Source organism: Acanthochromis polyacanthus, chromosome 16, assembly GCF_021347895.1.
Source record: "Acanthochromis polyacanthus isolate Apoly-LR-REF ecotype Palm Island chromosome 16, KAUST_Apoly_ChrSc, whole genome shotgun sequence".
Lineage (NCBI taxonomy): Eukaryota > Metazoa > Chordata > Actinopteri > Pomacentridae > Acanthochromis > Acanthochromis polyacanthus.
Window position 1 is genome coordinate 19868600 of NC_067128.1, and position 24529 is coordinate 19893128.

At 40.3% G+C, this 24529-nt stretch overlaps 1 protein-coding gene across 3 annotated transcripts in view; it reads right to left on the reverse strand.

The window, feature by feature from the left end:
• The window catches only part of gphnb (gephyrin b), a 127144-nt gene that overhangs the window by 40115 nt on the left and 62500 nt on the right, over positions 1-24529 (reverse strand). For all 3 annotated transcript variants that reach the window (XM_022213928.2, XM_022213931.2, XM_022213929.2), the window contains exons 5-8: positions 23972-24066; positions 22751-22817; positions 16145-16417; positions 14415-14549 (exon numbers count right to left, since the gene is read on the reverse strand). In XM_022213928.2, coding sequence (XP_022069620.1) covers positions 14415-14549; positions 16145-16417; positions 22751-22817; positions 23972-24066 — 570 coding nt within the window. The remainder of the gene's footprint in view (positions 1-14414; positions 14550-16144; positions 16418-22750; positions 22818-23971; positions 24067-24529) is intronic.

The window sequence follows — 24529 nt, forward strand, 5'->3', positions numbered from 1 at the left end:
AAGCCATCATGGATGTAAAAGTGCTGGTTCCACACTTCGTCATTCATATTAGCCTCACTTACATTCACAGTAGCGCTCCGGCTAAGCTGCCATGTTAGTGCCTGGAAAGAAGCACATGATAACTCCAGGGACAAGGAGGAATGGTGGAGGCAAAGGGATAAGGGCTTTCTTATTCCTGCTTTACATGAATTGTAAGTTGTTGTGATTAAAAGAAGGAGCTAAATGAGGAAGGGAAATGTGGATGAAGGGACTTCTATTTCTGATATTGCTTGGCCTGCACACTGAAGGAGTGTGTGAGTCCTGTGATATTCTGCCGCTGTCTCGCTTGCTCATACTCATCATTCCCTCTTTTGTCTTTTTAGGTAAGCATGTCCACCACCTTCAAACCACAACCTCTATATAAGGCACATGAGCTCCTTCCTCCTCTTCTTCACTTTACAGTCAGCTGCTAGTCAACAGTCCGATTGCTGTGTTACTTACCCTGCTACCTCATGAACTCGTCCGTGGCCTGACACTGTACCTCCTTAAGCTATCACCATCATGCTAATCAGCAGTGGCACAAACATGCACAAATCTATTTACAAGGCACACACCAGAGTACCACCCCCATGCCTACTCAGCTAATAATACAAAACCCTTCACTCATTAAACAGCCACACAAACGACCTCTGCACTCACACCAAACCTCTTCACTCAAAACCTATGAACATTCCCTCAGATATGCAGAAGGGAAGACGTTACTTACCATCCTCAGCCTGGAGTCGAAACAGAGTGAGCTCTCCGACACACGACCACACAAACACACACACACACACACTTTTACACACTCACTAACTGTGAAAGGGCGAGCGAGGAAGGGTGAGTAAGAGAGTGAGAGAGGGACAGAGAGGCAGGAAGGGAAGAATGGAGAGGGAAAGATGCACAAGAGAGCGAAAGAACAGCAAGGAAATGCAACAGCCACAGAGACAATTGAGGAGCAGGAGAGAGAAGAGGAGGAGGAGGAGGAAGAGGAGGAGGGAATATTGCTGCACATGTGTTAGCTGTGCTAAATCATATGACTGCGCTTCGTACATGCATTTCTGTGTAATAATGTCTGTGTGCATTTCTCTCTAGTATTTTTGTAGAGGGAAATTACTGATGACACTTCCCCTCAACCCTCATTCCTTTTTACACCTTGCCTCCTTTTTCTGTTTCCCTTTTACTAACTTTCATGCTGATTCGAGGTGATTTGGCCGAGGGGGATAAGGCCCAGGCTGATTTGAGCTGCTGGTCTCACCCTTGTAGAAGGACGGATAGATACCAAATGACAAATAAGCACATAAAAAGAGGAACCATTCAGCACAAGCCGAGCCAACCAAGCTGTCCTCCGTTTGCACTCCTTCCTCATCTGTCACTCTTTTTCACGCCCTTGTCGCTAACTCATTAGCTATCTATCCCTTTCTTGCTCTCTCGCTCCCTCCCACTGTGTTCCTCTCTCCTTATCTTTCTTTGCGCCTTTATTTCATTCTCATTCACGCCATCATAAATTCTCCACACCTCTACTAGGCCAGGATACAAGAAGTCACTTTTATGAGTGTCACTGCACTGGAGAAGGACAATAATGCATATGTAGTGCTGCTGCTGCCTTAGCGAGGAGACATACATCAACAGATACACAAGTGGTCAATACTGTCAGATAAAACCAAACATGAATAATATCTGCTGAACAAAAGGGCATAAAACAAGTCCTGTCTGTGGTTTCTGCAGGGGAATAACCTTGAAAAGAATGAACACACAGGCTATAAAACAGTGTTGGAACGTCACGTTCAACAAGCCAACAGAAGCATTCAGACACACACTCAGTACATATGGGTCATCCCAGAATTGGAGAACATTTTATGTCCCACCCATCAACTTTCAAATAATCCATGTACAAAATACTAATAAATGCACTTGTTGTGGAAATATAGTTGCCTTGTGACCAAAAAAAAGAAAAAAAAAACTAGGAGAAAAGAATGTTTGAAAGGATTTTTTAAAATACCAAATAAGAGTCTGAAGTTCCCCCTATAATACCATTTTCTCTTGTCCCACACCCCTGATGACTAAATTGGATCTCAAATGAACCAGAAAAAATTAAATTTAAACCTCCTTTCTCTGGTATTATTTTTTTCATTTATGTCTCTTGTAATTGTGGGATCATTTTCTTTAGCTGGTACAAGAAGAAGAAAGCAGTGAATCACATGATACACTGGAATTAACATCATCAAACAGTTTTCCAAAAGAATGGCCAGAGCAAAGCTATGGCCTCTCTTCTATTTTTTGTATTTTCATAACACTGTCAGCCTTGATTGAATGTCTCACTCTACCTCATGCAACCCTGTTATGCATATTATCAAGATAAGTTATTTTACTTTTTTCTTTTTCTTTTGGACTATGATGTTTGCAGATGACATTGTGATCTGTAGTGAGAGCAGGGAACAGGTGGAGGAGAAGCTAGAGGCGTGGAGGTTTGCCCTGGAAAGGAGAGGAATGAAGGTTAGCCGCAGCGAGACGGAGTATCTGTGTGTGAATGAGAGGGACCCAAGTGGAAGAGTGAGGTTACAGGGAGAAGAGATCAAGAAGGTGGAGGATTTTAAGTACTTCGGGTCAACAGTACAGAGCAATGGAGAGTGTGGAAAAGAGGTGAAGAAGCGTGTACAGGCAGGCTGGAACGGCTGGAGAAAAGTGTCAGGTGTGATGTGTGATAGAAGAGTTTCAGGTAAAATGAAAGGAAAGGTTTACAAAACTGTGGTGAGACCAGCCATGTTGTTTGATCTGGAGACACTGTCCCTGAGGAAAAGACAAGAGTCAGAGCTGGAGGTAGCAGAACTGAAGATGCTGAGGTTCTCTTTGGGAGTGACCAGGATGGATAGGATCAGGAATGAGTACATCAGAGGGACAGCACATGTTAGAGGCTTTGGAGATAAAGTCAGAGAGGCCAGACTGAGATGGTTCGGACATGTCCAGAGGAGAGAGAGTGAATATATTGGTAGAAGGATGCTGAGTTTCCCACTGCCAGGCAGGAGGCCTAGAGGAAAACCAAAGAGGAGGTTTATGGATGTGGTTAAAGAGGACATGAAGGTAGTTGGTGTGAGAGAAGAGGATGCAGAAGACAGGGTTAGATGGAGGCAATTGATTCACTGTGGCGACCCCTGAAGGGAAAAGCTGAAAGGAAAAGAAGAAGAAGAAGATTTTACTTTTTTCTTTATTTTTTTACATCAGAAAGTTTGTCCTCTTTGTCAACAGTAACATCCATCCATCCATTCTCTCTACACCGCTTTATCCTCACTAGGGTCACGGGGGGTGCTGAAGCCTATCTCGGCTGACTCGGGCGAAGACAGGGGACACCCTGGACAGGTCGCCAGTCTGTCGCAGGGCTACATATATAGACAAACAATCACACTCACGGGCTATTTGGAATAATCAATTAACCTCAGCATATTTTTGGACTGTGGGAGGAAGCCTGAGTACCCGGAGAAAACCCACGCATGCACAGGGAGAACATGCAAACTCCATGCAGAAAGATCCCAGGCCCACCCCAGGATTAGAACCGGGGATCTTCTTGCTGCAAGGCGAAAGTTCTAACCACTACACCACTGTGCAGCCCTCAGCAGTAACAGCTAGCTAAATAGCTAGCTTCTACTCCTGAGAAAAAGCTAACACCAGCATGGATTAGCAACCCTGTTACTGTGATTAGAGTAGGGTTAGCAAACAACAAATAAAATATGGACCAAAAATGGTACCATTGATGTGTAAGCTGAGTCAATCAAGTCTTTGATAGTTTTTTACCTATTATTTACTCAAATGTAGCAGAAACTTGTGAAAGAGAAGGTTTATTTCTTAAAAATTTTGAAGCCCAACTGTCCTCCAATTCTGGAATGACCCAAACACAGTAAACACTCTAATCTTTCTAATGTCATATGAGAAAGACTCTGCACTATGAAAGAAATCAACACATTATAACTGCATCTTTGTACAGCTGTCTTTCTGTGTAAAACAAAACAAAAACAACAACAACAAAAAAAAAGAACCTCCTGTGATTTAATGACGGTAGTGGAGAGAGCCAACATGTGAAATCAGGTTGTGTTCAGGTAACTGTGAAGGTCATTGGAAATTATTGGCATCACTTTCATATGAATCAAATTATTCACTGAACACAGGACTTTTAGATGGCAGTGTTTATTACGTGTTTATTTATTATGTGGCACAAATATTAACCCTTCTGTCATCCTGCGGGTTAAACTGGCCTGTTTTAAAGTTTTAAAAATGTGGAAAAAAAAATATTTTCACAGTGAAAACTTCCACATTTTCAAAATTGTCTTAGGACATTTTTGAACATTTTTTGGTGGAAAAAAACAAATTAAAAAATTTTTAAGAACATTGAGAAAAAAATCAACCAAAATCATCATTAGGGTCGTGGGGGGATGGATTCTATCCCAGCTGACTTAAGGTGAAGGCAGGGGACACCCTGGACAGGTCACCAGTCTATCACAGGCCTACACATAGACAAACAGTCACACTCACATTCACACTTACAGACAATTTCCATGCAGAAAGATACCGGGAAGGCCGCGGCACGAACTGGGGATCTTCTAAGTGCAAGGCGAAAGTGCTTGCTTAAAACATATTAGGCAATTTGCTACAGCACTGCATTGTATTTTCGTGTCTCAGAATTTGTTTTGTGCCTTCAGGTAACCCCGGACTGACTGCATGATGTTGATTCTATGCAGGACTTTTTGCTCTTTTTGTTGGTGGTGTCTTCAAGAGGGCATCACAGCCACTTTTACAATCTCAATGGCCACTCCGTATAGTTCACTTTCATTCAGTTAGACTTTAACATCTGAGTTTAAGTGTCAGTGATGGCAGATATGGTGTCTAAGGGCAATTGAAAGCACCATTAGATAACAGTATCAGCTATCACAGAGAGCATAGAAGACACAGTTGACAGAGGCTCACACATGTTTCTTAAAACATTAAGAGCAGCTACAGTTTAGGTTGTTGCTTCCAGTTGACGGTAGGAAACTTCCCTGAGTTTATGAAATACCTATAGCACCACAAAGCAGAAGGAGCCACGTTTGCTTCTCTAAAGGGACAACTGCATGTCTTTACACAACCGTTCAAATGTTTGGAGTCACTTAGAAATGCCCTCATTTTTGAAAGAAAAGCAGTTTTTTTCAGTGAAGATAGCATTAAATGAATCAGAAATATAGTCTAGACATTGTTAATGTCATAAATGACTATTCTAGCTGGAAACGGCTGATTTTAATGGAATATCTACATCGGGGTACAGAGGAACATTTCCAGCAACCATCACTCCTGTGTTCTAATGCTACATTGTGTTAGCTAATGGTGTTGAAAGGTTAATTGATGATTGGAAAATCCTTATGCATTTATGTCAGCATATGAACAAAAGTATGAGTTTTCATGGCAAACATGAAATTGTGTGAGTGACCCCAAACTTTTGAATGGTAGTGTATGTATACACAACACTGCACACAGACAGTTCCAAATCCTTATAGTGATCCTTGACAGTGGATCTAACTAACAGAGCCACACACTCAGCAGACATTAAAACTGCCACTCTGCTAGAATAAAATGCTGCTTCATCCTCACAGCTCCAAACAAAGTCTAGGGGACAGCAGGTTGCAACACACACAGACAAACATACACTTTCTACCACATAGCTGTATACAGTACAAAGTCATGTCTTCTGTACCACATCACCCCTGTTCTCCAACAACTTCACTGGCCCCCAATCACACACTGCATTATGTGTAACACCATGCTACTAACCTTCCATAACCTCACCCCTCTGCACCTCACTGAACTCCTTCACATAGACACACCAAGCACGACTCTCAGATGATCTCCCTCAACCTCACCATCCCTCCTGCCCATATAGTCATACAGGCAGGGCTCCAGAGCCTTCAGCCACTCTGGCCCCTTCCTCTGTAACCTCCCTCCTACCTGACATCTGAAGCATTGACACACTGGACATTTTCAAATCCCATCTCAGAGCTCACCAGTTCAAACATGCAAAATCACTTAGACATCCATTCCTCTTTCTTCTTCTGTTATTTTAAAATTCTTAAATGATCTTCTTTTAAACTTTTTACATCTTTAAGTTTTAGTTGTCAATGTGAATGTGTTTTAACTTTGTTTACTTTGTACGGTGTCCTTGGGTGTTTTGAAAGGCACCTGTTAAGAAAATGTATAATAATAATAATAATAATAATAATTATTATTATTATTATTATTATTATTATTGTTCAGGGTCGCAAGAGGTGTAGTGTGCTAGACAGGTTTACTTCTCACACTACACCTAGCTGTGCCAGTGTTGTACCAATGCTCTCATGTACAGTCAGGGCATAAATAATTCATCTTCTGCTGTCAGGCTTTACCTCAGTTTGTCAATGATCCTCTGTCACCAGTCATTTGAAAGTTAAGATTCTATGATCTGTGTACACACAAGGCTTAGGCCAAATTGCATGTGCATTTATTTTTCATGCTAGTCTGACACATCTAACTGTCCTGTTTGTTTTGACTGGTGTCATACTCTCGCAAGGGACACACAACTAAGATTTTTCTACAACAAAGCTTGGACCTATGACATTCAGCATTGTCCCTCTGCCAAGGAACGCAGCAGAGTTATGCGTTATGTGTGTATATTGGTGTGCATTTGTCCATCTGTTTGTCTGTCTGCCTGTTAGCAACATTACCCAAAAACGGAATAACGAATGTGTATGAAATTTTCAGGGATGGTCAGAAATGACACAAGGTCCAAGTGATTAGGGTATGGCAGTGACGTGTCCTGTAGTCTGGATCCACGGATTTGATAAAGACTTCCGTATTATTGCGAGACAGTGGCACACCGTCACTGTAACAATGACAAGTGAACACTATGTCAGCTGCCTGCTGACGATCACATAATTGTGATCCTACTACAAATTGACCGATGCGGTCTTATAGGGACTTCTCTGTCAGATATGACACAAGGAAGAACTGATTAAATTTTAGGGTTGTTTCCGAGTCTTTATTCATGTTTTAACATAGGTTGTTGCTGGAGGTACGGACCCGTACCCGTACCCGTAGCCTATGGCCTACGGATACGGCACTTGCCATTTGCCAATCAGATATGCGAGATCTGGTCACGTGACTCCCGGTAGACGCTAGCGGTACGGACCCGTAGCATCGGTACTACAGGTACGGACCCTAAACCTGACCCTAACACTTACCCTAACCCTAACCTTTGCTTACCTTTCAACAGTTTGCAGTGGTTAGCAGCTTCTTGACTCGCGAGACTCGCGTACGGGTCCGTATCTGTCTGGCAAATGGAAAGTGCCGTATCCGTAGGCCACAGGCTACGGGTCCGTATCTGTAGACACTATCTTTAACATAATTGCACAATTCTATTCATGAATTAGCCTTTCAACACCATTAGCTAACACAATGTAGCATTAGAACACAGGAGTGATGGTTGCTGGAAATGTTCCTCTGTATCCCTATGTAGGTACAGGGGGTCCACGGTTTATGATGTCTTCGACCTACGGCGTTTCATCGTTATATCGGAACTGGTTATGGGCGGTTCCTCAGTTTAGGACCTATGTCGTTTCGCTGTTGTGTTGGAACTTGTCACATGGAAGTAGTTGGTGAGCGGAGTGGACGAACATGTTGTCACACGAGGATATAAGACGGCTTAGTTTATATTCTCCGGTTGTACGCCAGCTTGGATTGTGCTGTATTTGCTAATTCTTTGCCCATCATTATGGCTCCCAAGTGTAAGTACGACTCTTCTGATGGAGTTCTGACTCACGGCGAAAATTGATTACATCAGGCCATAAGAACGGAACTCTGACGTCTGTCGAGGACCCCTGTATGTCCTAAACGCTGGCTAATTAGCTGGAAGTTCTAGTCAGTCACCTGACACTACTAATAGGTAATCAATGAAGGAGGTGTTGTATGAAGAGCCAAGAAGTGTGCTGTAGTTGACAAGTCCTCTGACAAACTGACAATTCTATTATTTTACTTTAATTGCTTAGGAATTTACCATTTTTGTTGAACAACGACTGTAGGTGAAAAGCGAATGACATGGAATTATCATGGTTAAAGGATTTTCTTTCACCAAATCACTCTGGCAAAACAAAAAGGATGGTACAAGAAATTAATATTACAAATTTACCAAATAATTTAAAACAACCAAAAGTCAACATATGCAGTAATAAAATGGAGACTGCTGGTGTGGTTGTTGCACAGAACTGCAAAAGATAGTGGATCCCCTTACATTTTAGCTTGAGAAAGCGACAGATTCTAGGATTTTAAAAGACTATTTTATTTTTACAGAAACAAAACAACAGTAAAAAAGCATGGAATGAGTGTTATTTTAAAATGGGATGGCCAGGAAAACGCATAGTAATATTTTCTGTGTTTATGTTTCAGCACATTAATCCACATAAATAGTCAAACCAATTTTACTTCATTGAGAATAAGAACAGAAGAAACAACCTAAAAATGCTCACACTGTCAACCATCCTATGAGTCAAAGCCCCATCTTCCATATGCTTCATTAATCCCAACTCATCATTACATAACTGTGCTAAATGCCCACATGAGTGGAAGGGTACAACTACTCTCCCTGTATATTGTGCATGTGTGCGTGTCTGCTTGCATCTGTCTATGTGTGCACAAGAAAAAGACAGTGTGACAGAGAAAGAAAATCTGGTTACATGAATGGTCGTAGCGCTGCTTAGTTTGTAATCCTTTTCTATCTCCTTGCATCTGTGGGCTGCAGGCCGTGTAGGTGTCGTGCATGTAAGAGCAAGACAGACACTTTCTCCCTTATTTTTTGAGCGTCTAAATATGTTTGTGTGTTTATATTTTGGAGTGGAGCTCAACTGTGGGTCTATGCTCTGTGGCAAACACACAGACTGCATGCTTAATAGCAAACCTTATGACAAACCACAGAGCTCCTTTAACACATACACACATGCGCGTACACACACAACAGTTTACTTATGTGCAGAATACAGACCTATGCAAACTGGGATTCTTTGCACATGTAAATGCAGCTTCACTTTTACACTTGGAATGCACTTGAAAACACATGAAAAGGCACAGAACTGGTAGTGCTGATATGCGACCTTTATATGTATTTATGCAAGTTTCTATTTTGCATATCTGCGTTCTCCTTGCTATGCTTCGCTCTGTGAGCTGTGGAGTTGGACCGGCTTGTATGGGAAGCACAGTGGCAGCTCTGACAATGACAGGACTAAGACCTACTCCACACCTTGTCCTCTTAAAGCCACCATGTAGCACTGCCAACAAGTTAACAGACTCACACAGGCCACAGTGGCACACGAAATACATCAGTGAACAGAGCCATTCTGATTCTGACCTCAAAGACATGGTGTACTGTCGGCAGACACCTGAAACATAGGAATTTCAAAGAACATATGGTAGCTTGTCTCTGGAAAACAACTTGTGTCAAGATCTAAACAAGCAGAGCTGCACCTAGGAAAGCCATTAACTGTCTGTTATCTGACATGTACACAGATAAACACATCACATAAAAATGTAGACTAATGTGTTGGGCATGTGACTGTAACACGATGGTGATATTTGACAGCACTTGACAATTCGTAAGTTCTGTACCTTACTATGCTAAGCACTGTAAGATGACATAATCTACCATTCAAAAGTTTGGGGCCACCCAGACAATTTCATGTTTTCCATAAAAACTCACACTTTTATTCATGTGCTAACATAATTGCATAAGGGTTTTATAATCATCAGTTAGCCTTTCAGCACCATTAGCTAACACAATGTAGCATTAGAACACAGGAGTGATGGTTGCTGGAAATGTTCCTCTGTACCCCTATGGAGATGTTCCATTAAAAATCAGCTGTTTCCAGCTAGAATAATGATTTACCACATTAACAATGTCTAGACTGTATTTCTGATTCATTTAATGGTATCTTCATGGGAAAAAAATTGCTTTTCTTGAATGGTAGTGCATGCTGTGAATCTAGAAATGGACAGGGTCACGCTTCACTGAACAGTGTGTGTATTTGTATTTTTTTGCACGTTCTGTGTTTGTGCATGTGTGTCTATGCCTGTGTCTGCACCTGTGTGTGTTATGCTGCTAGTGTCTGATGTGTTTTGCACTTGCTATAGAAAACAATGCTTCAAACAAACACAGAACAAATGCATCACAGATCATATGTGAGAGAATCTAAATTTATATGTCTTGATCCAGAATGTAGCAGCACGTCTGGTTTTCAACCAGCAAAAAACAGCACGTCACCCCGCTGTTCGTATTGGTTAACTGGCTTCCAGTTGCTGCCCGCGTAAAATTCAAAATACTGACACTTGCATTCAAAGCTTCAATGAAAACAGCTCCATCCTGAACTCTCTCATTCAGGTCTACACTCCCTTCCGCTCACTACGTTTGGCCGACAAAATGCTCCTCATACAACCGCCACAACAGGGCCACCACTAGACTCTTCTCTGTGGTGAAACGAGTTACCAAACTCTGTTAGAGTCCATCTCAGTCTTTAAGAAAAGACTAAAAACCCAGCTCTTTACTGAACACCTTTTCACTTGACAGACTGCAAAAAATAAATAAAAAATCCTTTTACGTCTGCACTGCCTGTAGGCACCACGGTCCTATTATCGCACTTGAACTTGTTTTATGGCTCTTTTCCAGATTTTTTTCTCCTGACTAGACCCATGGTTACGGGCGGCATGGATCAGTGGGTAGAGCGGCCGTCTTGCAACCGAACGGCTGCCGGTTCGATCCTCGGCCCGTCGTGCTCATGTCGAGGTGTCCCTGAGCAAGACACTGAACCCCTAATTGCTCCTGATGGGTCATGGTTAGCGCCTTGCATGGCAGCCATTCTGCCATCAGTGTGTGAATGTGACGTATCTTGTAAAGCGCTTTCGGTACCTTGCAGGTATAGTAAAGCACTATATAAATACTTACCATGATTGTGTTATATCTACTGTCAGATGTATGTTGCTTTGGATAAAAGCATCTGCTAAATGAAACTGTAGAATTGTAAAATCACATTCAGACATTTTTGTTTTGGGACAAATCAGTCAAATATGATTCTTTTTGGGATTAAATCAAAGGGGAACTGGTATGAGCTTCTATTAGAGTTAGTGAATGAAAATATTTCTTAGCTGTTGTCCCTACAGGCTACTGTCAATGTGTTTGTTTTTGGCAATGCACACTCTTTTGGGACGAAATAATTGAGACCCAAATACATAGAAGTGTCCACAATCACTGAAACAGAACTTTTCACCAGCATGGAACAAAGAACTGTTAAAATGTGATTTCCTTAACATTATTAGTCCATGAACTAGTGCCTTACTCAATGCGGGATATGATTTTTTTTTTTTTTTTTACAAAGCTATGGTTTGAGTCTAGAAACTTTTCCTACACACTGCGCCATGTTGTTACTTACTGCTCAGTGCTTTGCATCTTGACAAATTAATTTAAATGGCTGACCAACTGCATGTTCTTCAATAGCCACATTTTCAACCAGACTAAAAATTGCTTACCAGGGTGTATCATCTGACCTTTCACTACTGTGTGAACACAAACAGTGCTCAGCAGAAAAGAGAGAGCATGACTGTCACCTCTGTTGCATAACCCGCCTATGCACCCTGCTCTAGCATGCCATCCCTCTGTTCCCATGGCAACCCCCTCATCTATTCCCATGGCACCTGCCTGCTGTCCTGGAGACACAGGGAGATGTGACACTGACAGTCCAGGTGAAAGAGAGAGAGAGAGAAAGAAAAACAGAGAGACTTGATGCAATTTGATATTTTAGAAACCTGCAGGAAAGATCAGTTAAACATAGAAGGATACTTCAGGACATTTTATAGAGTTTGCTTGTTTTCTCTTCTCAGAGAATCTTTCAGAAAAAAAAAAAATCAGCTGGACAAAATGTTAAAGGATCACATTAGAGCTAAAACAGAGAGAAACATGCTATCAGTATATGTTAGACTAGGGAAATATTACTGGAGACATTCAAGTTTAAGAACCTCAACCTGCTGTCTCTATAGACACACAGAAACACATGCACACACAAACAACAGCACATAGAAACAAACAAAAACATATACCTTTTCATGCTGAGAAACCGGTCAGTGTGTGTTTGTATGCGTTCTGTTTCGACCTTGTGTGTGACCGCGTAGTTTGCCCTGTTTAGGTAAGCTGAACTAACAAATGCATAAAAAATAGAAAAAATCATCAGGCAAAACACAATAATGGATGAAGATGATGAAAATACCCCAGAAAAAAAAGGACTCTCAACCCGAAAGCCTTGACTTTTTTCCATAAAAGCAGTTCTTGTAGCAATCAATAGGCATGACATGTTTTAACACCAAAAGGCAGTTGGCTGTAGACGTAGCACATGATAAACATTGTTGAGCTGAGCAAAGGGAAAAACGGGATAGAGCAGATTTTGTGTATGAGCACATATCTGTGTTGCTGGAAGTGTATGTCCGTGTGCTACTGTCCAGGTGGGTCTTGCTCATGTTTTACAGTGGACAGATAAGGATAGGGTCTGATTTAGGATTGGGTTTAAAGCTACATTCAGAATTAGCATTAACATTGAATCCACTCCATTCAACATGATGTGCTTAAGAAGCAGCAAGAGCTAACTCAGCTGTAAATATCAGAGGTCTCTCGTGACCTTCACAAAACACCTTAAGGTCTACTTACCAGCTTTTTTGAGAGGCTGACCATTGTTTGGACATTGCTCTTCAGGGGCATAGTTGTTGTTGACATCTGAATTTTGCAGCTATAATAATTTCATTCATGCCAATTTTAGGAGCTCTTGTCATTGTTGGTTAAATTAAATGATTAGTTTGACAAGTTTAGGAAATAACTGAGATGTAAAAACTACAACTCACTGTTTTATAGGTAGATAACAAGAGGTATTTCTTGGTGATGAGGGTGCAGATGTTGTGGGATTAGGTTGTCTGGCAATCTTGTGGTGTTGAGAAGGAAGTCCTGCTCCCAGAGAGTATAAAATTTTAATGTAGTAGCACAACTAATCTTTTTTTCATTTTAGAAATGGAATAGATTAAGCAGTTGGTCTAGCACAATTAAAGGAGCTTTAGTTGGACAAAGCCAGGCTAGCTAGTTAATAAAGTTGTACACCAACGTTCAAAAGTTTGGGGTTACCTGGGCATAAAAACTCACACTTTTATTCATGTGCTAACATGATTGCACAAGGGTTTTCCAATCATCAATTAGCCACACAAGTGTGATGGTTGCTGGAAATGCTCCTCTGTACCTCTAAGTAGATATTCCAATAAAAATCAGTCGTTTTCAGCGAGAATAGTCATTTACCATACTAACAATATATAGACAGTTTTTCTGATTCAATTAATGTTATCTATGTTGAAAAAAATCCCCTTTCTGTCAAAAATGAGGACATTTCTAATTGACCCCAAACTTCTGAATGGTAGTGTAGGGGACACAGATATTTATATTTTCCACAGGTGTTCATCTATTACAAAAGTTTTGCTTTTGTCTTCAGTTTAAGTGTAGGTTAAATAGAGATGATTTTGCTAAAAGCTCTATTTGTTGGAATAATTGCCGAGGCTGTCTGTGACTTTATTCACATATGACTCTGCGATGTCTGTAATTTGTAAATAATAATTCCGTTGCAAATTACCTACAATATTTTACCAAATGCAGAGGACCCAGGATGCTCATGTTGCTACAAAGCATGAAGACCCATTCACAGAAAAAACAAAATCAAGCACATTAGCAGAGCAAAATTTCCAAGGACAACTAGATGGGCGACATGCATATTCCAGAGTTATTGTATGGTGGCCTTTTACCATTTATAAATACTACAAGTAAAACCTAGACTTCACTTATCCCATGTGAATGCACCACACAAGGGCCCCAGGTTCCTGAGTGTGAACCTAACTACAGTTAAATGTTTAAGATTAATAATTCCTAATGAAAGCTCCAGACCTCTGATCACGGCAACTCCACGTGCATCTAATGTTGAATCTCAGCTTTGGTGAAGCTGTTGTGTGTCAAAGAGTGGTCAAATGTACTTAGCGTGATGGTCTCCAATTCTTGACATCTTTGGAAGATTTTAAGTTTCTCTGGAGCTGAAGTTTGTAAGCCACATTCATGGAAAAAAACCCCGATATGGATCTTATCACAACTTATCAGCTTTATGTTGCAATCAAGTTAGGTATCACAGATTTATACTGATGGATAAAGTTAGAGCAGCAGTGAAGATCAGGGGTGGCAAATCAATCAAACGAATGCTGTCAAAGTTAAGTCCTTGCAGGGATACAAGTACTACAATGAAAATTAGTTTGTGATGTTTGTGTTCCAGTGTGCTTACTGTATGTATACTCACTTTGGGTGTGGGACAGGAAGCGGTCGAGAGGCGGGAGGTGGCTTGGGCGCGGGGAGACTCCGAGGGCGTGGTGCTGAGAGAGGCAGCATCTCTGGGCAACACCTGCACACCCCGCGAGATAATGGAGTCTGGGATCTGAGATCGCACACACACAAAAACACACATGAACAGAAACATATGGAGACAAACACGCATATGAACATTACACACACCGGAATCCCATAACACACATAGTGATACTGAATTTCAGTAAGATACGCATGTATATACGCAATCCAGATGCCCCGAACCTACACACACACATACGCACACACAAATCAGCCATGAAAACAACTTATTACATCATCTCTAATATGTCAAATGTATATGACTGTGATTACTTACACTACAGGTACAGACGAAGGGCAAATGACCACAAAAATGAGACAACAACAATGTAAAGATGGCTTTGGGTGGTGGAGTCTTACCAACATCTATCTGTGACTGGACAATGAGGTGGGATGATAGTCTGACAACAGAGCCATAAAGCAGGGTCCAGGCTGCAGACAAGGCAGGACAGGGTGATGGGTATGAAGACAAACTATAGATGTATACACAAACTGTAGATGAATGCAGAGGCAGACAGCTGTGATATAATAAAGATGGGCTCCTTCTTTTTAATTTCAAGCTGTTTGCCTTGTTGTTTACACTGGCAAAAACCATGACATGTCTCACTCTTTATATTGAAGAAGCTTACAGTATATTCCAATGTGTTTTCATATGTACTACTTATAAAAAGAGTGAGAAACCACATTTTACTCTTGGTTTTATTAAGTTTGCTCATGCAAAATAAACTAACATTGATTCTGACTGTCTCTGTAGAAGTAAAAATACATTAAATGAAACAGAAATATAGTCTAGATATTGTTAATGTAATAAATAACTATTCTAGCTGGAAACGTCTGATTTTAATGGAATATCTACATAGCGGTACAGAGAAACATTTCCAGCAACCATCACTCCTGTGTTCTAATGCTACATTGTGTTAGCTAATGGTGTTGAAACGCTAATTGATGATTGGAAAACCCTTGTGCAATTATGTTAGCGCATGAATAGAAGTGTGAGTTTTCATGACAAACATGAAATTGTCTGGGTGACCCCAAACTTTTGAATGGTAGTGTACATGTGCCCCAGCTGGAGCATATTTAAACCCAACAGGGATTAGCAGTCAAGGCACTGCACTAAGGTGAAAAACAGCAAATCGTTTAGAAGTGCTGTCTTCAGCATTCTGGAAGGATCAATGTCTGATGATTAAAGATCATGACAGCATCTTAGCAGCCTGGATCAGCAACAACTGTGCACGGATACTTTGAATTACAGGTCTGACCTTCAAAAAATGGATGACACATCTAATAAAACTACACTTCATAATCCGCACATTTATTTTTTGGCAAATGTTATTAAGGAGTACGTAAAAAAATCCACACCACGGTATGGGCGAGCTGTACTTGACCTCTCTCCATCTCTTTTTTGTTTTTGCTTGTCACCCCTTAAGACATTCATTACATTTTTACGTTATTATGACTCACTGCTGCTGTAGAGCTACAAAAAGCTCCTTTAACATATGCTAACATGAATGGCATGTGTGATCATGTAAAGATGACAGTTTGAAATAGACAGAATCAGAATCAAGAAGACTGCAAATTAATGAAACAAGAAGCCTTTGCCTCTCTTCTGCTATGTCCTGGTACCTTGGCGGCAATGGATGCGGCAGTGATATGGGAAGAGGAGCTGTCCTCAGTGGATGCCACGCCACTGTCCTTCTTCTCCTCATCCTCCTCCTCACATTGCACGCCTTTGTCCTCTGTCTGGCGACGTGGCGAACTATTGGGAGGCGGTGACAGAGGTGGCGGTGGTGAAGGCAGATCCTCCAGCTCGTCTGCTGCTTCCTTTACCTTCACCACTGCGTCCCGAAGAAGGTCAATAGCATGTGGCAGCGCTGGGAGGATGAACTGGAAGCATTCCTGGGGGAGTATACGTACGGTTGTCTTGCGTAAGTATTCAAATAATGGTAGTGACTCAGTGAATAGCTGCCACCACGAACAAAATAAACTTTAAGAGTTAGATGTTAAATTCAGCAGCACGTACATTTCCACAGTGTCTATTCTATCAACAAGCACAACAACAGATAAACACGACCGTTCGAAAGTTTGGGGTCACTTACAAATGTTCATATTTTTGGAAGAAAAGCAGTTTTTCCAATGAGTGCAACATTAAATGAATCAGAAATCCAGTCTAGACATTGTTAATGTGGTAAATGGCGATACTAGCTGGAAACGGCTGATTTTAATGGAATATCTACATAGAGGTACAGAGAAACATTTCCAGCAACCATCACTCCTGTGTTCTAATGCTACATTGTGTTAGCTAATTAGTTGAAAGGCTAACTGATGATTAGAAAACCCTTGTGCAATTATGTTAGCACATGAATAAAAGTGTGAGTTTTCATGGCAAACATGAAAGTCTTGGTGACCCCAAACTTTTGAACGGTAGGTAGCGTATGTTATTATCAAGACTCTACTTCTCTCGGAGTTGAACTGCTGTGAATTAAACTCAGCAGCACTTCCAAGTGAGGTGCAGAAGACCACACACTCTGCCACTCTGTCCCCTGATGTGAGAGTGTTCTCAGAGTTAAAGGGTTTCCTGTTTGACCATAAATGTCAAAGAGGAAAACAGGAAACAGGAAAAGATGATGTGTGTTTTGAGTTGCTAGAAAGCTTGTAAGAAATCAATGCAAGATCTGAAGTAATTAATGAGTTAAGACATGTTTTAGTTCAGGAGGAAAAAGCAAGAGAAACAAACTGTTGAGTACAATATGATCTCAAATGAAATTAGTGATGTGGAAATGCATATGATTCTGAATATATCATGACCAATATACATGGAGTAAGTGCTGTGTTTACACTAATAATGGAAGACAGGAAGGAAGCATCTACAGCAAAATGAAATTCAACAAAATCAGAAAACAGGATAACATCTTACAAAACATTACATATGCCGAAATATTTACGCTACCGTTCAAAAGTTTGGGGTAACTCGGAAATGTCCTTATTTTTGAGTAAAAACAAACAGTTGTTTTCATAGAAGATAACATTAAATCAATCAGAATTACAATCTAGACACTGTTAATGTGGTAAATGACTACTCTAGCTGGAAACGGCTGATTTTTAATGGAATATATCCATAAGGGTACAGAGGAACATTTCTAGCAACCATCACTTCTGTGTTCTAATGCTACATTGTGTTAGTTAATGGTGTTGAAAGGCTTATTGATGATTAGAAAACCCTTGTGCAGTTATGTTAGCATATTAATAAAAGTGTGAGTTTTCATGGACAATTATCTGAGTGACCCCAAACTATTGGTAGATGGTATAGATGATTGGATGAAAAAGCCCATCTCTAATATACAATATTCAAGACTTTCCAGTACATTACTAATAACGCCAATCTTTGACACAGAGAGGTGAAAACCTGTTTGAGGCAGCTGAATCAGAAACAGAGATTTCCTCTGAAACCTCAGCAGAACACATCGCCTCCCCCTGGCCAGATTTCTGCTAGCTTTTGCTCCTCCCTGCCTCACTTCATCTCGATTTCCTCTCTGGAGTCTCTCTGTGTGTCAGTGTGCCTGTGGGCTCCTCAGCTATGCTAAATGTTCCATTCTCCTCATTCCCAAGACAAGAGCTAATCTCTGAAATTATTTATCTTCCTGTGTATTTTAGGCATTGAGGAGATACATTATTTATCACCCCCACACTTTACACTGGCTGCGAATGGGTTTTCTTAGCAGCCTTTCTACTCCGTGTTCTATTTTAATGTGTGCATATCGCAGGCTGGATTAAATCTGGCAATGTTAACCTTGATTTGACTGAATTTAAATCCCATTAATCCACACCAACAATTTGTGCATGACTGAAATAGCATCCCCAGGAATCCTTAGACTAGTAGATGAAAGAAATTGAAAGGATTTATGTCAAGTTGTTGAGCGGGAGCTTGCTGGCCTTGCTGTGTAGCTGCAAGCTAACCTTTGCACCCCATATTCCCACTGTCCTTCACATATACACATCTTAAACTCTTCTAGCACACAGTTGACTGTTTATGTCTTTTGCTGGTGTGTCTGAAGCCCAAATCTGAGTGTTTTTGGAAGATGTAGAGAGTAGGACTGGTTGGGTTGAGTTGCAGTGAGGCAAGAAACCTAATGAGGAAGAGGTCTGGAGACATTTATTCTTTACTGTGAAGTGCATTGAGTGCATACAAGGGTAATTTAATCTGGTAGGTGTGTTTTTTTTCTTCTTTACTGTTCTAATTCTCTGTTTTGTCCAGGAGGAGAGTAACTGTCAAGAAAACTAAAGAGCAGAATCTCTGGATGATACTGCCAATGGATGAGAAACACAAGCAAGAAAGAGCGATAGAGGAAGAGGAGAAGGCACTGCTGCTCTGAGAAGGGGATGCAGGAGATGACAAGAGGATGACAGGAAGACAGAGTGAGAGATTCTGTGAGAACGAAGCAGTGAAACAGACAGAAAAGAGAAGAAGAATGGAGAAAAACAGAAGTGAGAAGAGTCGAGTTTAAGAGATGGATAGGCAAAAAGAAATGGCCAATAGAGACGCACCTCAAGCACTTCTCTAGTACAACAGGTACAGATACCACATATAATGATCTGGATTTTTTAATGCACTAGTTAGGCCTTTTGACTCCCCTAATACACACGTGGACAAAATTGTTGGTACCCCTCAGTTAAAGAAGGAAAAACCCACAATTCTCACTGAAATCACTTGAAACTCACAAAAGTAACAATAAATAAAAATTTATTGAAAATTAAATAATCAAAAACAGCCATTACTTTTGAATTGTTGATTGACATAACTATTTAAAAAAACAAACTAATGAAACAGGCCTGGACAAAAATGATGGTACCTCTATAAAAGATTGAAAACTATTTGACCAGAGTGACATGATTAACTCAGGTGTGTCATTTAATTGACATCACAGGTGTTTCCAAACTCATAATCAGTCAGTCTGCCTATTTAAAGGGAGACAAGTAGTCACCCTGCTGTTTGGTGAAAAGGTGTGTACCACACTGAACATGGACAACAGAAAGCCAAGGAGAGAATTGTCCCAGGACATCCGAAAAAAAATTATAGACAAACATCTTAAAGGTAAAGGCTATAAGACCATCTCTAAACAGCTTGAAGTTCCTGTGACAACAGTGGCTCATATTATTCAGAAGTTCAAGACCCACGGGACAGTAGCCAACCTCCCTGGACGTGGCCGCAAGAGGAAAATTGATGACAAATTGAAGAGACGAATTGTATCCAAAGAGCCCAGAGCAACTTCCAAAGAAATTAAAGGTGAACTCCAAGGCCAAGGTACATCAGTGTCAGATCGCACCATTCGTCGTTGTTTGAGCCAAAGTGGACTTCATGGGAGACGACCAAGGAGGACACCACTGCTGAAAAAAACTCATAAAAAAGCCAGACTGGAATTTGCAAAAATGCATGTTGACAAGCCACAAAGCTTCTGGGAGAATGCCCTTTGGACAGATGAGACCAAACTGGAGCTTTTTGGTAAGGCACATCAACTCTATGTTCATAGACTCAAAAACCAAGCATACGAAGAAAAGAACACTGTCCCTACGGTGAAACATGGAGGAGGCTCAGTAATGTTTTGGGGCTGCTTTGCTGCATCTGGCACAGGGTGTCTTGAAAGTGTGCAAGGTACGATGAAATCTGAAGACTATCAAGGCATTCTGGAGAGAAATGTGCTGCCTAGTGTCAGAAAGCTTGGTCTCAGTCGCAGGTCATGGGTCTTCCAACAGGACAACAATCCAAAACACACAGCCAAAAACACCCAAGAATGGCTGAGAGAAAAGCGTTGGACTATTCTAAAGTGGCCTTCTATGAGCCCAGATCTGAATCCCATTGAACATATGTGGAAGGAGCTGAAACATGCCATTTGGAGAAGACACCCATCAAACCTGAGACAACTGGAGCTGTTTGCTCATGAGGAGTGGGCCAAAATACCTGTTGACAGCTGCAGAACGCTCATTGACAAATACAGAAATCGTTTAATTGCAGTGATTGCCTCAAAAGGTTGTGCAACAAAATATTAAGTTATGGGTACCATCATTTTTGTCCAGCCCTATTTCATTAGTTTGTTTTTTTAAATAATTATGTTAATCAACAATTCAAAAGTGATGGCTGATTTAGATTATTTAATTTTCAATAAATTTTTTTTTATTGTTACTTTTGTGAGTTTCAAGTGATTTCAGTGAGAATTGTGGGTTTTTCCTTCTTTAACTGAGGGGTACCAACAATTTGGTCCACGTGTGTATGTAGAGAAAGTTTATTCTGGTTAATTTTAGCCTGGTATATGCCTGAAACTGGCTAACTGTATCTCATCTCGGTTAACTTGCTGGTTGAATCACCCCGCATATTCACCTGCTCCTGCTCGTTTCTTTACATGTGGCAGTCTAAGCTTTAAAATTTGGATTTTTTTTTAGAGAGTCAGCTTTGGGTGCTCTAAGACAGCAGTATAACCGTAGTGAAAGTCAATGTTTGAAAATGATAATGAATTAAAGCCAATGGAAGAAGAAACACAATAAACGGTGGCAGAAATTTTGCATTCCTTGGTTGTAACCACTGACTATTTGAGTTACTGTTGTCTTTCTATCATCTCCAACCAGTCTGCCCATTCTCCTCTGGCCTCTGACATCAACAAGGCAACTTTGTCCACACAACTGCCGCTCACTGGACATTTTCTCTTTCACGGACCATTCTCTGTAAACCCTGGAGATGGTTGTGCGCGAAAATCCCAATAGATCAGCAGTTTCTCAAATACTCCATCTGGCACCAACAACCATGCTACGTTCAAAGTCACTTAAATCCCTTTTCTTCCCCATTCTGATGCTCGGTATGAACAAGCAAGTTGTCTTCACCACGTCTACATGTCTAAATGCATTGAGTCCCCCCCCCACACACACATATATATAAATCTAATAAAAAACTAAAATGCAAGACTGTTTCTTGTGACAAAGAAATTTGGGTTTTAATGATTCTGTCATGGAAGGAATCAAAGGAGTCATCTGAAACTCAAAACTGATATGACACACATGGTCTTTAAAAGTGTACGTAAACTTCTGTTCATGACTGTAGCTGACTCATCTGTACTTCCTTGTGTATGTTCATGACAGGAGATCATCGTAATAAAACCCTGCAATGGGCTGCTTGTGCTGTTAGCTTTAACTGGGGGTTGATGAGAGAGACACTGATATAGCAGCAGATAGGGGAGAGGTGGTGTAATCGATTTAGAAAAAAATACTCAAATCGATCAGTGGAAGCAGGCTTGTAACAAGACAGAGACAGATGTGCAGGTCAGCACAGCAGTGTGGGAGAGAGGTGAAAGCAAAGAAGGACACAGCGATGGGTGGACTGACAGGTATATATGCAAGCGCATGGACATTCAGATTACTATACACAAATAGGCACACATATATGAGCAAACACACACACACTTAGGCTGTATGTATATGTTGGTCCATACCCAAGCACAGAAACAGAACAAAACACCAATGAGCTACACACCAACACAGAACCACACACATACAGAATCCGTATGCACAGACAGACAATTAATCATTCGAACCATTGTACACTCTCAGAAGTTATACACCTTCATATCCATACACATAATGTACACGCACTGTTTACACATGTACAAAGACTATTACAAACCAAAGACAATGAGCCTCAAGTAATGATGACCATCAGCAATCATTTTAGCAGCACAACACTAAGGTAATGCTGTCCACACAAGCAGCTATCCAACTGCAATACCTAACAAAGGGCAAAATCTTTCAGTTTTTGTTGAGGGTGTAAAGGTGATGTGTGTACAGAGCTAGACTGAAAAAGATATTTACTCTTTCTATATGGAGTAAATAAAATGCTTTGTGTACATTTATTCCCACACTGATAGCAGCAACCATCCAAGGCATTGACTTAACCATCAGGAGCAATGGCTGTCTACTACCTAGCACAAGAATATTATGAAATCTGGATAGGTTTGAGAGATCGACCCCCAAATCACATGTGTGCAGCTGAATGATAAAAAAATATTAATATGTTAACATTTTTTTCAATAAGTACAGCATCTGATCTTTCAACTGCAAGTCTGTGTTCATCTTCCATGCCAAGTGAATCTCTTTCTTACTATTTGTTTGTACTGCAGGCCCTATGTATTCCGATACTAACATCAACAGGAAAAAGCAGATGGTGTTACAGATGTCTACAGTGTTTCCTACCTGGGAACCTTTCTTACTTCCTGGTAAGTTAATGATGAGTGTCTTCCCTCGAATACCACACACAGGTCTGTTAACAAACAAAGAGAGGAAATTTAAATGACACAGTGAAAGAAGCGCACTAGTGTGAGAACTATGCTTGATTACGGTGAACACCTTACTTCTGTGTATGAAGCGAAAAATATGAGATGGATCAATATGTAATTGAGAGACTTTTGAAGTCATTGTTACATTTTTATTAAAAGCAAAAAGACTAATGTTTTTTAATGTTCATTATGATCATTTCTTTACAAATTCCATAACTATTTATTATGGAAACAATCACTTATTAATAAAAAATGACTGGATATTGCTAAAAATATCAACTAAATAACCGCCCGAATTTAATAACAAGCACCTTCTAATTAGCCAAACAACAAAATGAGCTCATACAAAAAAATGTTTTGATTGTGTTCTTTTTATTAAGTTGAGATAATCATGACAGACATTTTTTGGCAATATATCACATTTTATATGGAAAATACTTAATTATATCTGTGTCAGAGAAATAACTTTCAACTAAGTTACCCGTTACAAAAACACCTCTCAAGGAAGTGTGTTAATTCCAAATCACATGACCTGCTCCACATGATGTAATTTCCCCCCGAAGAAAAGACTGGCCAGACTCCAAGGCTTTCTTAGTTATATTTAATATATAGTAGTGTGTGAGTCAACTACAATATCTTTATAAATAACTTTTAATTTCAATTTTACTCAATTGTATATATAATATTTAGAAGAATCTTTCTGTAAAAATACCATGTGGTGTTTGGTTATAGGCGGCCATGTTGATTTTAGGCCTGAAAACAGCAAAAGTTTCAACTATGACACCTGTCTGCTATGTTACAAAAAGTCCCGAAATTATATATTGACCCAGATGGCGTTGTGGTCATCTTAAACCAACATGACGGAGCAGTACTGTACATTGTTTATTCTCGTGGCTCTACTGGAATAAAAACTGCTTCACTGCCTGCCTCAGTAATACAATAACTACAATTTCAGATTACAGTACAGCTAGAAGGACATTTAATTGCTGCCCCATTCAGATTTAACTATTTATAAGCAACTTCCATTATTTCAGTAAGTTGTGTATTCCGGTTAAAATAAATGATACTACATAACAAATTAAATAACAAAGTAAGAGCATTTTTATCGTGTATGTGCATGTTAGAGTGTGTGGCTGACCTGGAAAGCATTCCTAATGGTGTAACGTTGAGTGATCCCATCAACATCGCCAGAGACATTCCTGGAGCCTCACGCTCTATCACCTCCTTTGTGGCCTGGAGAGAAGAGAAGACAGACTGGTCAGAGTTGAACTAAGCATACAAGCCATACCATGCCAACTGAAAGCATCGGTGTTGTTCCCTCTCTGAAAAAATGTAGTGCTTTTCATTTTGAAGCGGGAATATAATCGCATTTAAACAAGAAGAAGGGTTTATATACAGTATAGACTGTAGTAATGTTAGTCTCAACTTATATCTGCCTTTGAAGATACTTCCTGTGGAGACTACAGAAGACAGGAGCAGGTAGGACAGCTGTATAGGATTTCACAGAGTTGTATGTAAGTTTTTAAATTCCTTCATCATGATTAAAATATAACAAAGATGTTACAACATCAATATTGGTGAAGGTTGTGACACTACAAATGGCAGTATATGAAAAAGAGCAATGGAAAGTTAACCTTTAACCCTAAGATACCCGAGTGATTGTACCCTACGCTTTTTCATAAGTGGGTCTAAAATG